Source organism: Corvus moneduloides, chromosome 6 (genome assembly GCF_009650955.1).
Source record: "Corvus moneduloides isolate bCorMon1 chromosome 6, bCorMon1.pri, whole genome shotgun sequence".
Classification (NCBI taxonomy): domain Eukaryota; kingdom Metazoa; phylum Chordata; class Aves; order Passeriformes; family Corvidae; genus Corvus; species Corvus moneduloides.
Window position 1 is genome coordinate 22,352,688 of NC_045481.1, and position 14,060 is coordinate 22,366,747.

At 42.0% G+C, this 14,060-nt stretch overlaps 1 protein-coding gene across 3 annotated transcripts in view; it reads left to right on the top strand.

Moving 5' to 3' along the window:
• Positions 1 to 14,060, top strand: part of POMT2 (protein O-mannosyltransferase 2) — a 36,277-nt gene that overhangs the window by 16,645 nt on the left and 5,572 nt on the right. Inside the window, exons 14-21 of one of the 3 annotated variants that reach the window (XR_004241048.1) lie at positions 1,236 to 1,327; positions 3,735 to 3,811; positions 4,966 to 5,037; positions 5,252 to 5,311; positions 5,497 to 5,602; positions 6,582 to 6,722; positions 7,384 to 7,498; positions 8,032 to 8,251. Coding sequence is in view for 2 of the 3 variants with exons in the window: in XM_032113316.1 (XP_031969207.1) it covers positions 1,236 to 1,327; positions 3,735 to 3,811; positions 4,966 to 5,037; positions 5,252 to 5,311; positions 5,497 to 5,602; positions 6,582 to 6,722; positions 7,384 to 7,498; positions 8,032 to 8,137 (769 nt within the window). In the remaining variant the exon portion in view is untranslated. Of the gene's footprint in view, positions 1 to 1,235; positions 1,328 to 3,734; positions 3,812 to 4,965; positions 5,038 to 5,251; positions 5,312 to 5,496; positions 5,603 to 6,581; positions 6,723 to 7,383; positions 7,499 to 8,031; positions 13,592 to 14,060 lie in introns of those variants that run through there. The other 2 variants (XM_032113316.1, XM_032113315.1) reach the window with 2 other exon arrangements.

Here is a 14,060-nt window from a genome sequence, read left to right on the forward strand (position 1 = left end):
CTGCCATTTTTGCATGCAGCATCTGAAGCAAGGCAGTGGTTACAAGCTGCTATTAGCAGGGGTCGGGGTTTTGTATGTCCTTGAATTCTATATCTTCGTCATTAAAATGAGGTGTATGCAGAGACATCCAGGCTCATGCCCAGGAAGCTGCCCTGTCTGTAAAGCTCCACTGTGTGGGATGCTGACATGGATCCTGAAGCAGAGGCTGTGCAGTCATGTCATGTTGCTGCTGTTTTGAGAGCTGCCTCCTTTTCTGCTGCTCTAGGTTTCCCTTCACTGTGTTGGGGTAAAACCACATTGTAAGGAATCCTGTGGATGCTGAATCATAGTGAAAGCAGGCAGGTATCTCTGGCACCTGCATGGCCAAGAGTGCAAATGCCACTTAGATGTCACCATAAAACTGGGCTCATGGGTAAATAATGTGTTCAGTTAAAAAAAAAAAAGCCAGTTTCCATCAAGAGCATTCAAAAAGGTTGTGAGTTGGGTTTTTTTTTTCCCACTAACAACTTACTATGTGAATGGAAGTTATTGCCACAAAATACTGATAATAGTAAGAGCTGAAGGGAAAAAATGCTTGTTAACTGCAAATCAGGATGGTTAGAGTATATCAGATTTTTATATTTTTTATATTTAAAAGGTAATAATCACTGTCCTTCAGAGAATTTAATAGTAATTATTTAATGGATTACTTAATTAGTGAAATTTGCTAAGTGGTGGTTGATAGAAAATTCCTTATTAATCTGTCATATTACTGCCAGATTTGATGCACTTTCTCCCAAAGTCTTTGATGTGACCTACTAGACATAGGGTGACAGACTAAAGAGCAGTTATTGGTATCTTCTAAGGTAATTGTTTTGTTTCTGTAATACAGTTGTTGTAGGTATGGGTTTACTTAAATTGATGATGGTGGTTTTCTTTGAAGGGACTATAAGGGTTGAATTGGAAGTAGTTTCTAGTTGGCAAGGTGCATAATTTTCAAAAATCCCACTGTTTATATATGGACCTAGGGGTTTTTAGGTGAGAAAGTGAGAAATGTGGTTCAACTGTTCTGTGGGATTTTGATGTCAACTGCCTTGCAGATCTATTTTGGTTTCTACATGGTTCTCATAGCATGTAAGAATGCAACTGCTGAAGCGTTACAGAGAAGTATAAAGCTAAATGGGGAAAAATTAGACATGAAATGGAAGTTTTGAGTGTTCTGTGGGGTGGTGGTGAACTGTTCTGCTGATCCTCAGGGGCTGGGAACAAGTGGAAGTCACCTGCACACCATACCTGAAGGAGACACCCAATTCCCTCTGGAACTTTGAAGATCATATTAACCCTAAATGTAAGTAATTTATTTCCTTTTCCTTTGAGGGTGCGTCTTGGCTTGCTGTTAAAGGAAGGGATAAGGTATCAGATAGCAGTAACTGGCATTCTGCATTTGAAATGCCTGTGATCTTTCCCAGCTTAAGTGCAAACCTGCTGAACTTGAGCCTGTGCAGGGATGTAGAGCCCTTTTCTATTTCGCTGATTGTACTGGAAGCTGGTGATAATGCTTGAAGTGTAGTGGAAGTATAAAGACTTTTTTAAGGATTTTGAGGTATGAATGTATTAAAAAAGCACTCCAGTACAGGCTGTTATTTCTAATATTGTTTAATTGGGAATTGTTGTCATTGATATGAGTGTGTCATATATATTTCAAAGATTTTTTTAAAAAGCTAGGATCCACTCTGTTCTGGTGTATTTTTTTTCCTTCTCTTACTGGGGATGTGCTAAATAATGACTTTGCAGTACCATCAAGAAATGAATAGTGTGTGACAGAGATCTAAGTTTGCCTGTAATGACAGGTTGTCATGGGTTAGCAAAGCATAGTCCCAGAAGTGATGTTCTTGCAAAGGGGTGCTTACATCTCCTCTATGACCTGACAGAACCTATCAGCTGGCCAGTTTGAATATGGACAATTTTTTAAGCCACTTAAATTCTGACCGCCTTTGTGATCCACACTTAAGAATAGACAAACTCTGGGCAGAGCCCTCTCTTGTTTCTGGTGCTGGGACAGGTGGCTGCGGGCCCTGTGTGGGGACCAGCGGGCCCAGCCCAGGCCCTGCTCGGGCCAGACCGGGCCGGGCCATGGCCATCCTGGAGCCGATGGACCTGTTCCAGCCGTGGAACCCCCACAGTCCTGCTACGTGCAGACAGAGCAGCCCGGCTCCCCCTCTCCAGTGCAGCCAAGATTCAGCTGAAGCTGCCCTGCTGTCCAGCAAAGATCATGTGACCAACAGCGATAAGCGAAATTCCAGCTGCAAGGCCTGGGTGAGATTAACCCTTGTCGTGCTGTGAAGAGCTGAAAACCTGAGGGAGGAGAAAGGGGAGATGCTTAAAGCTGAAATTCTGTTGTAAAGCTATGATGTATCAGAGTACCCATTGTAATTTCATGAAGGCATGGGGGGTGGAGCGTTCAACTTGTACTTGTGAGCAAAAGCACCTGTGCTGAGATAGGCAGGTGCTGAAGCAGCTGTAATTCGATGACAAGTTTGAACAGGGAGAGATGGAAGCGATCAGGGCTCTTACTCCACATGGAAAGGGGAAGACCTCTGTTCCTAGAGATGCTCCCAGAGATAGTCCTAGAGATGAAGATGAGGAGGACCCTTTGCTCCCAGGGAAGGAGAAGGGCCTCTGTTCTTAGAGATGAAATGCTCCCAGAGATGGATGAAGAGAACTTTTGTTTCTGAACAGCTCAACCTTAAGATTGTACCCCAAAAACTTCAAGAATGGACCCTTGAAAGCAGTTGTGGAAAAGCTGCAAGTTGGGGAAGGGACTCACATGCGAGCAGAGAACCAACCCGGGCGGCTGTCTTGTTGTGATAATGTTTTCATAGCAGGGGCAAGAGAGACTCCTCCTCCTAAATGGACTGAACAAGGGTATTACGGAAGTGGTAAACTGACTGAACATCTCAAGGGTTGTCTTTTTACATTGTCAGTGGGAGAAGGGAGAAAGGTGGGGGGGAGGAGAAGTGTTCTGAAGGTGTAGTATGATTTTTTTTCCCCTCTTTCTTCTTTTAGGTCTGTTAATAAACTTCTTTATATTCTTTCAAGTTTTGTGCCTGCTTTGCTTTTCTCCTAGTTCTTACCATAGAAGGTAAACAGTAATGAGTATTTTGGACCAAACCACTGCACAGGTGGGCCTTGCAGCCTCATCCAGGAGTTACATATGTTTCACAGGCTCAACTGGCCTGGGTTATTTAACACAATTTTCATCCCATGAATTTCAGGTGACTTGGGCTGAGTTCCAAGTTATTAAAACATTTAGTTCTTCCTGTTCTTCCTCCTGTGAAAGCAACCAAGGGAGAAAAATCCTGGGCTGTTGACTTTGTATAATTTCCTCTTCTGTTGTAATGTATTTTACATTCCCATACTTATGGCTCATTTACAGATAAACAGCAGGCTATGAAGAGTATGTCTCTAATTTCAGCCAGAAATACAAATCTATTTATTTCATGGACTTTTATCTATTTTGTATTGCTCCTGGAAGTAAAGGAGGAAATTGAGGAGTGCAACAATTGTAAAATTCACTGGGGGATACTTTTGACTGCAAGCCACTGTGTTTAGAATATGAATAAATTGCATAGAGAATTAAAAGAGGTTCTGGAAGTAGATTTGTTGTAGGAGGAGAGAGTTTAGTTTATTATAAAAAAGGCAAATAAAAGTAAACCATACAAACTTCTAATCTATTTTTCTCTCTTTTTTTGAAGTGCCCAATATCAGCCTGGATGTTTTGAAGCCTTCTTTTGCAGAAATTCTGCTAGAGTCCCACATGGTTATGATCCGGGTAGGATATCATTGATTCTAAATTATAATTTTCTTCCTCCTCTCTCCTGCATTCAAAAAAAAAAAAAAACACATAGCACTTTCTGAGAGATCTGGGTGATGGCTGCAAGCTAGGGCAGAATTTACATGCCCAAGCAACCTACTTGAATCCTACTTGAATTTATACTTAGAAAAAAGGATGGTCTTGGAGCTAAATCGTCCAAGTCAAACTTTGGAAGCCTTAGGCTTAATGCCTGGATCTGCTGTTGGTGTGATCTAGCTACTAATGTTTTCCCTACCTTCTTGTAAGGCTTAAAGTAAAATTAGTATTTGTGAGGCAGGAGGATATTACTGTCGTCAAATCAGAAAAATCAGCTAAACAGAATTTTTAAACAGAATTTAGAAGCACAGTAAGTGTTTGGATTGAAAATGGAAAACTTCTGATATTTTTCAAGTTCATCAAGGAGCTGTGATTTCTGGTTTACTTTTTATCTCTGAATATATATATATATTTAAAAAGAGCAGATTTAATATTTGCAAGGTTGACTGCTCTTGCAGTCCTTTTCCATGATTGTTCTTTGTACACTTGGCCACAGCTCTTCTGCTTCCAGCTCCTCAATTCTTCATCTGAAGAATAAGAAGTTACTATTTTGAGAAGGGAGTCTGGGGTTTTCTCTGCTACTGTTTGTGAAGCTCTTCTCAGATTTTAAAGAGGAAAAAAGTAGTCAAGCACATTATTGTTAGTACTTGTAAAGTGTTTCCATGGCAATTAGTGATAATCCTGTCTCAGGTAAGGAAGCACCTGCATGAGTTTCCATGGGAATAATCTTTGAGGCTTTTCTTTCATAGTGGAGGGAAACCTGTCACACTAGTCTCTTAATGAAAAAAAGGTTTTGCTTATGCAACATGTATCCTCAGTGACAGAAAAGCTGGAGAAGAGAAATAAGAGAATACTGCCCCTTATGCTACCCAAAACCCATTTTCACTTGCACAGTAGTATTAAAACATTCATAGTCCTAATTGTGACCATTGTGGAAGATGATGTGTTTATGTAGGTCAAAGAAGAACTTTCACTCAGGAAGAGTATTGATGTATGTTTGTGTACATGGACATTTCTGGCCAGACATTGCAGTATAACTGCCTGCTTATTTAAATTTTATGTTGACTTACCTGCAGGGAAACAGCGGCCTCAAACCAAAGGACAATGAAGTTACATCCAAACCTTGGCACTGGCCCATCAACTACCAGGTATATTGATCAATCCATTGTCCTTTCTATTTTCAAGTGCTTTTGCAGTGCCTTTTGAAGCACAACACCTTGTAGTTGCATTGAAGATGCTGTCAGCTTTCTTTTGTAGCACCTGAGATGCATGGATGGGAATTTGTCCCACCTTAAACACTGTGCAAAATACAAACTGGACTGATGAGTATCTGTTTCTCTCCCTTCTGATCTCTTTCCTCAGGGACTGCGTTTTTCTGGTGTCAATGAGACAGATTATCGGGTTTATTTGCTTGGAAACCCGGTAAGTTGGAGTGGGAGGTTCCAAGCCAATGTCTAGCAAATTTTAGCTTAGTCTTGCTTCTGCCAATGACAGTGTTTCTTTTCCTTCTCCTTTTGGACTGTCTCTCTTATTGTACTCTTAATGTTTGCATGTCACATGCACATGTCCAGCGTAAAGTCCCAAATCTTTCTTTTTCTCTTGTGTAGGTGATTTGGTGGCTAAATCTGGTCACTATTGGATTATATCTTCTGATAACACTTTGCACTGCAGTGGCTCTGAAGAGAGGTGTCCAACTGACGTCTGAACTCAAAGGTGAGGTCAGTCTTCCTTTTCATGAATGCCTTTTGCAGGCACCTTAAAAGTGTGTGGATGGGAGGACTTCTTATGTCAAGGGTTGGAAACCATTGAGCTTGGATTATCAAGCGGTGTCCACAGGGAAAAGAGTGGGAACTTCATATCTGTAGTTTAATAGTGAACACCACAGATCTTCTACAAAAGCAGTGCACAGCTACTTACATTGGCCGCAAGGGGTACAGGCCAATTAATCAATGTCCTGCTCTCAAGCTTTGCATGTGCCCTGTACTCTGTAGTATGCACAGTGTTTTAAGACAAGAAATACTTTCTGATATTTATGCAAAGCAAATGACAAATGGAAGAGATAAAATGATCCTGTGTTATGTCCATTGCCAAGGTTATGGAGCTTTTCACAAGCCCTAGTTAGTCATACTCTGACCATTCCAGTTTACATCAGTGGTTGCTTCATTTTGTAGATCTCCTTGTGGGAAGTCAATTCTAAAATGTGATGGGAAACTTCTCATTTATACAATAAGCTATTGGCTAAGCTGTATACAGACACCAGAGCTCTTAGTCCTTTCCCCAGGCTCTGAAAACTAGGCACCACTTCTTTCCAGGAAGGGCTGACAAAGTGATCATCTGGATGGCTCTTGTTGCAGAGACAATGAAAACAATCAGAAACCAGAATCACCTGATTAGTCTGATGCACATTCTGAGAAACTGCATGTTTGGTCTTAACATAGAGGGTGGTCAACCTCCTGCCATGCCTTGAGGCTTAGGGCTTTGTATATCTTTTCTGATAACTGTCCTCCTGAAGAGTGCTTGTATATTTATAAAGAATGCAGATAGGGTGTTGCAGAGGCTTGAAGCAATTCCAGACCAATACGTGACTTCCTGTAAAGATCATTCCTGTTGAGTTTACTTAGTGTGTTAAGGTTTGCAAATAGGAACTGTAGCTGAGTTTTTCTCTGCTGAAGTCTGTTTATTTGTGTTCCAGAACTGTCCCGAGTTGTGCTACGTAGTGGAGGGCAGATCACACTGGGCTGGCTCCTTCATTACCTCCCTTTTTTTATGATGGGTCGAGTTCTCTACTTCCACCACTACTTTCCTGCCATGCTTTTTTCCAGCATGTTGACAGGTAAATACTAGAGTCTTGGAGAAGACAAGGTAGGGGAAAAGGTGATATGCTGTTAAATTGAATGTTTTTCTGACTAAAATGTTTATTGTTTTTATAGGCTTTATGTTTGCTCATGCAAGGTGCTTGAAAGCATTGACTTAGTCAAAATGTTTTTCACAAAGCAGCTGCAGTGCCAATTTTTGTTTGGTTTTTTTTGGTGGTTTTGTTTGTTTGTTTGTTTTTGTTTGGTTGGGTTTTTTTGTTATCACCCTGAAGAGGCAGTCATGTCTAGTGCTTAGGGCATTTAAATTTAGAGATGGGATTCCTACTCTCTGCTATTCACTGTTCTTATAGATTCTTGTATATAAGTTACTTCCCTCTTTGTTTGCTGCCCCCACTTTTCTGTCATGTCTGTTTAATATTTGGCTTTGGTAGTTTTTCCTGTGATTTTAGACCAACTTCATTAGCATTGGGGGCCCAGATCTCTTTTGCATTTATTCAAATGGAAAGGTAGGAAAAAAGAACCTTTGCTAATACAAAACAATCTCTATGGTTTTGAAGGTTACCAAGGTAAATGAATTTAAAAATTGACATGGTCCTCTGGTGTTAACAGAGTTTCGTCAGCCTAGTCTCTGAACATAGCAGCTCTGTTCTTCTGAATTCTACCTCTTCCTTCTCCTAGGAATCACCTGGGATGCACTACTGAAGTTCTGTGCTGGGTTCCTGTCACCCAGCACTACAGCTAGAAAGGTATATGGAGGCGGGTTCCTGGCACTGGTTCTGCTCATCCTGTACAGGTGAGTGCTGAAAGCTGAGCTTTGCATGCATGGAATGTGTGACAGTTGCCATCTCAACAGAAACTTTGCTGCCTGTTCGTTATCCTTAGCCTTTGTTTCCTTTTCTCTTCTCTGCTGAATTTATCAGACACCCTCAAGCCCAATCCTAAACCCTCAAATTTGATTAGATTCAGCATCTGTGTCCCAGTAATGTATTAAAGAACATCTTTCCATTGCAGGGAATCTTTCTTTTGTCACAGCACACAGTGTGAACACTCTATGCTCCTGCAAACCCACCCTTCAGTGGTTTGTGGTGCTAATCCCCGTGATGGTGACATATTCCTCAAATACAGGCAAATTTTTCATTGTCGTAAGTCTTATTAGGTTCTAAGAGAAAATACCACATGTGATAAAACTGTGTATATTGGGTTCAGCAGAGATTAGAAGGTCCCCAGTAGAACTTAGAGCAGCCCAAGGAGAAAGGTCCCATAGGCTGTGAACTTCTTGAGACAGAAAACTGCTGTGTTTGATGGGCATTTGGTCTCTTTCCACAGCTTCTACCTCTTCCATCCGCTGTCCTATGGGATGATAGGACCCATGGCCTCCGACCCTAACAGTCCCATGGCAGGGCTCCGGTGGATGGACTCCTGGGAGTTCTAGAGCAAAGGAAGCCTGGGAGCAGCGGATCAGAAACATGAGGTCTACTGCATGTCAGGCTCATTCTGGTGCTTTGAAGACATGTGACTATAAAATGCCCTCTCTGGAGAACTCGGGGTATAGTAACCCTGTAGCTTTGGCATTTGTTTGCACTGCCTGCATTGGAAGATGCAGAAGATGAGAAGGTCCCCTTAAATTAAAAGATTCATGTCCTGAATCCTTAGGTTATATTAATGGACAACTGGCTGCCTAAATGCTAATTCTTTGAAGCAGTATATGTCAGTCAAACAGCAGTGGCATTCCAGCAGCCAGACCGGTACAAGTTGGAGGCTGTCTGCGGTTGCATGTACACTCCATGTGTTTGTGTGTCTTCCTTCTTGTAATCTAAGCACTACTACAGTTTGAAGCACTATAGGACTTCTATCATGATTAACAACTTTTCTTATGGTGAGGTTTTTTTTTTTTTACTGTATCTGGGGACCTTCATTCTACCTGCCTTGGCTGTCTGTAGGTTTTTTTGTTCCGACCCTGAATTTTTAAAAAATTTGACTGAAAGGGTCTATTTGAAATCTCCTGAGCCATTGTGCCTTGCCTGTCTCACAGGCCCTCTGCAGAGATGGAAATTGTTTATCCCTGTATACTGCCTTGCTTTCTGGTCACCTTTAATCATTTAAACAACTCACCTAGCAGGCCTGTTTCCAGAGCCAGACTGCTCCAGTTCAGCACTTTGTAGCTTCTTTCCAGTTCTGTCTGAAGCTGCCAAAGAAATTACAGTGGAAATGGCAGGTGATTTATTTTCAGCCCCAGTACACTGTGGAGACCAGCATGGCAGTGTACTAGAGACTGTAATGATAGCTTGGAAATCTTACAGACAGCTGTCACTCAGCTTTTGTTCCCAGCTATTTCAGTGCCAGTGCCTGTGCTTTTAAGGGAAAGCTTCACCTCAATGAATGTGGCATCTGCAAAACTGGCTGCTGGTGCCAAAGTATCTGCTCAGTGTATTCCCATATTGAACAAGTTCCTTCTCTAGACTGCTGAACATCAAATGACAAGGAAATGTGAGGCCAGGCAAAAATTCTTTGTGAGGTGTCAGGAGCCATTGGATGTTGAATCCACCCCTTCAAAGAAAGAAGAATTTGATTTATCAGGTGCCTTCGTCCTGTGTTAGGTGTATTTTTATTGATGTCCCTTTTTTTCTATTTCCTGTTCTTCATCCAGTGTCAGTTTCTTGTCGCAGTTCAAGTTGCTACCTTGTAGCATCCAACGTGAACGACACTTAGATCCCAGCTGTGTTCCTATCTCAAGAAGTAATACTTGAAAAACTCTTCTGTGTATGTTCAATGAACTCACGCCTTCTATTTCAGAGTTCTTGCTTTGCTTCACAGCCTTGCATCAAAATTACGGGTAGAGGGAGAGCAGCAGGTGCGTGTGTCTGCCTTTAAACATGGACTGTGCATTTATTTCTCTTACCAAATCTTGGATTCCAGTACATTTCCTACCACACAGAAGGGCTGCATTAGCATAGTTTTGCGGGGTGGGGGGAGGGACGTGACTAGACTCCAGTCAGACTTGCTTTCATTCTTCTTTGGTAGAGATCCATGGCATTGTTCAGTAAGGCAGCTGCTTGCTTTTGTAAGGCTCTGGCTTGGTATGTCACATCTCTCCAGAAGATGACTCCTATAGGTGCTAGCTCAGATGGGATGGACCTGTGCTTTTGGTTCTAAAGGTTTTGAGTTGATCACCTGCTGCTTATACATGGTGGGAAGTCACTGCAATAATTAGCCGCTGGGTTTGATGATTCTTTTCCACCTTTTATTGTAGGAAGTGCTCCTACCTGCATGAGCCAGGAGTTCACAGAGGTGATACATAGGCAAGAAGGATGTGGGGGAAGGCTGCAAACTTCTTCAGAATCTGCCAGATCTGACAGCAGCAGCAAATTAACTGTTGGCAATGTGGAAGGCAGACAGTGCAGTGCTGCCTTGTAGCAATGTGATTCAGCATCTTCTACTCTTGGTGAGATTATTGACTTTATAATACATTGCTGTCCTCAATAGGAGCTTTTCCTAAGGTAGTCCATTGTCATGGGGAGGATTTGCCAGAAGAGCTGGCAAAAGCCATGATTTAAAGTGCAGAGTTTTTTCCAGCACATCCCCTTAGCATTAATAACAAAAAAAATCTAGGAAGCTCGTGAGTGTTTTGGAATTACAGTTTCTAACACTCTTTATTCATCAGATTAAACCTTGGGAATGCAAAAATTGTGTTAGTAACTTTGTTTTTTTCAGTTATTATGAAGGGGTCAGTTTTGTAGGAGTTGCCTGAGGAAGATGAACCAGTCTGTTCCTTGGCTAGGGTCCCTCCATCCTTTATTATTAATAATCTTTTGGATGTGGATTGGCAGCTGAGTGCTGAAGGCAGCAAATGTCATGCTCCCATCCCACCTTCCTATGCACAAGTCCAGCTTCTGTTTCAATACAAACAAAAGGTTTATTTTTCTTTAGGTCTGTCACTTCAGAAATTCTCTTGGGAGCATTTGATTGGCATTGAGACTAATCTATTTCTTAAGTCTTGTGTGCTGGTAAGGGGGTGGAGACATACAGTGAAAAAAAAAATCTAGCTGTTCCACAAGGGGGAGCAACTTCCAGCAGAATTTTTATTTTTGATCTGGAGTTAAAAGGATTGAAAGGTCTACATTGAAGACTAAAAGCAGACATTTCCTCTGCACCTTCTGGACTCCAAGGGTTGAGTTTTCAAGTAAGTGTAAATTGATGCAGCTCTGTCTTCTTTCAGGAGAGAAATACTGAAAAATTATTCTAGTTAGAATTTGACCTTCAGTATTTGCTTCTTAAAACAAAACCTGTCAGGCCATTGCTGAAAGATAATAGTAACTGATATTTTGTGAGGTCAATAAAATACAATAATTTGGATTCCCTTCCTGACTCTGTCTTGAAATCTCTGAGTGGTGCAGACATGAGGCGGTGGGTGCAAGGCACTCCTCACTTTCAGGATGGAATTTGGGCTGCTTCGGTTCAGTTTTTCCGGTTGGGCTTGTGGAATGAGTGCAGGTTCATTTTGAGAGCTGCTCATTAGTTGTCCTCTCCAGTCGTGTGGAAAATAGCTGACGGTGCTTTCTAAAGCCAAAAGGTGCTGTTCTCTGGAGCAGCTGCTCTCTTTGAACCTTGCTTGACAGGGCTCCTTTTATCACTCACAATGTATTTCATCAAACCGTATCCATGGATTCAAATCATAAAAAGCTGCAGGCTGCCACGTTCCCTGCTTCAAATTCTTTTTTGTATGTAAACTCTATTTTCAACTCTTGAGTCTCTGAAGGATAGATAGAGGGCCTTTAGGCTCATCTAGCATTATCCTAAGCAATCCATCCATCTTAAAAGGTTTCTGTTAACAGTCGCTTCAGGACATCGATACGCACACATCTATTCCAGCAGCAGGGACTGGCCTATTTCCAGGAACTGGACTACTCATGCTATGAGACACAGATGTGACTCTGAGGAGGATTTGAATGGAGATTTCTGTGCCAAGGTTGCTCTTGGTCCAGGTGGAGCACTTTGTGTCATCACTGTTTGCCGTCATTGTTCGCAGCCCTGGGAGCCACCACCACTCTCTAGTCTGTATAGGGTTTTCTTTTTGCATCTTGATAGGAAAGGCTGATTGATGCACAAAGGGCATTGATAGGATATACTTTTTTATATCTTCCTCCTTCCTTCTGGTTCTTGAAGTATACCCAAGTACAGGACATGTCTTTGCTTTCCCCAATTTTTGGGCTATGCATCCATTTCGTACGGGTGCTGGAACAAGGGGTAGGACAGGACATCTTGTAGTAGCCTGAGTGGATGAATACCTGTCACATGTACTGAGAGCAAAACCAGAACCTTGTTATGGAAAGGTAAACATGTGTTACTTGATAGTTGCCTCCCATCCCTCCTGAATCCCTCACAGAATTGTTTCTAAGGGACTTGAGAGCAAACCAACTGTTAACATGGAAACACAAGGCATTTACCTGAAATTCTCCATTGCCGCGCTGAGCAGCTTCCCTTCCATGCTGTGACTGAGTGAGCCTCTGGGTTGGCACTCTGCACAAGCACTATTTCCTCCTCTCAGGGTCCTGCTGGCAATGTGAAAACCTCCTTAGCAGTGCCCTGTGTTTCTGCTGGCTGAGGAATGTAGGTAAGGTTGCTTTTTTCCTCCTTTACAGCAAGTGACCCCATAACCCCACACATGGGCAAGTGTGTCGTGAAAGCAAAAACGTGTGGACTGTTAGAACAACATAAGGCTCTTCCCTGCTGGGAAAGGAAGGCTGAGGATAAGAACACCACCTCCGTAGCATACTCGCTTTGGGGCGGGGCTGTGGGCTGCAAGCAGTCAGGACTGAAAATTCTCTGTCTTTGAAGTACCAAGATCTTGGTTGTGTTGTTGGTTGCAAGTTGCTTCACTTTTTAAACTTTTTTATGCTCTTTACTTGGATGTCAAGGGCTCTGGTTATCATGAGTAATATCTGAAGTGGTGACATATTAGCATAGATACCACTCCTGCTGAATTTGTAATTGATCATAAAATTTTGCCAAGTGAGCTTACTGTGTTTTCCAAGAGACACTGTTTAGAGCCATCCTTGAAGAACTTGCCCCTGACTAAGCAAGAGTTTGGAGCAGCAGTGAGAGGGGTTCTTCTGTACTTCTGTCATATATCCTGACCTTTCTTACTAATGCAGCCGGTGGGTGCGTGCGTGCGCATCTGTCCATGAACTGAATTCTTCTAACTACAGTGCAGTTACTGTACCGTATGGTGTAGATGGCAGAATGTTCCCTTGAGCTATAAATGTGTTTTGTACAGGTGATAATGGAAAATGAGGTAGAATTTGGAACTTAATTTTGTAATAAATACCTCTCCTTTAAAGCAATCTCTTTTTGTCTAGGTCTTGGGGTGGGTTTTTTTCCCCCTTTCATCTCTTCCTCACATACATGCTTGAAGTAACAACGTGAACTTTAAATGGACCCATTGGAGAATTTAATCTAGGATAGTGATGATGTACATCAGCTTTTAGCACACAAGTGTTGCTGGACTGCAATTCTAGGAGATCAGATTTTACTGCAATCCAAGCAATGTGTTCGTAAGCACAATAGAAAGTGAAACTGGTACATTTGGACAAGAATAAAATACTGTCTGTTGAAGCGGGTTTATTTCTCCCTATTAAAGATGTGGTAAATTGTCAATAGGTATAATAGGTCCATTTAATGGGTGTTTTCATCAAGCTTCTGACAGGTTACCTATCAACACTTCATCTGACAGGTCAAGCACTTCATTCAGGAACCCAACATTTTTCTGTAAGTTGTGTTCAGTCCATAGTGTCCATAACACCAGACTGGTGCACAGTTTTGTACAAATGAGGCCCTTGCTGTGAACTAAATGCGAGAATCTGTAATAAAACTGAAACACTGAAAATCAGATTCTGGCTTTATACAAGGCTGTAGTGAGGGGCTGGGGTATGCTTTTGAGTACAGTGTAATAAGGGGTTGCTTGGGGTGGAACTAGATGGGAAGAACCAAAAAACAGCCACCTTATCTGGGACTATGCATTGATGCCCAGATGAGTGCTGGAGGAGAGCCAACCAGTCAGTTTGGACATGTTCCGAGGGCTACTGAAGTGCAGCCAGGGCAGCTAGGAACTGGACTGTGGCCTGTACAGGGTGATACAATAGGCTATTAAATGGTTACTGAAAAGCCTATTGACTTCTTGTATTGTTTCACACAGTGCAAGCTGGTCTTCGGATATTGTCTGATCAGGGCTATTGTTCTGGAAGGGAGGACTGCTGATACAGAAGCTGTGCTAGAATGTAGGGAAATGACCAAAAAAGAAGGAAGTGTTGTTCATAAAATGCTGATAATATCTGAAGTAAAATTTTACTTCTCACTGC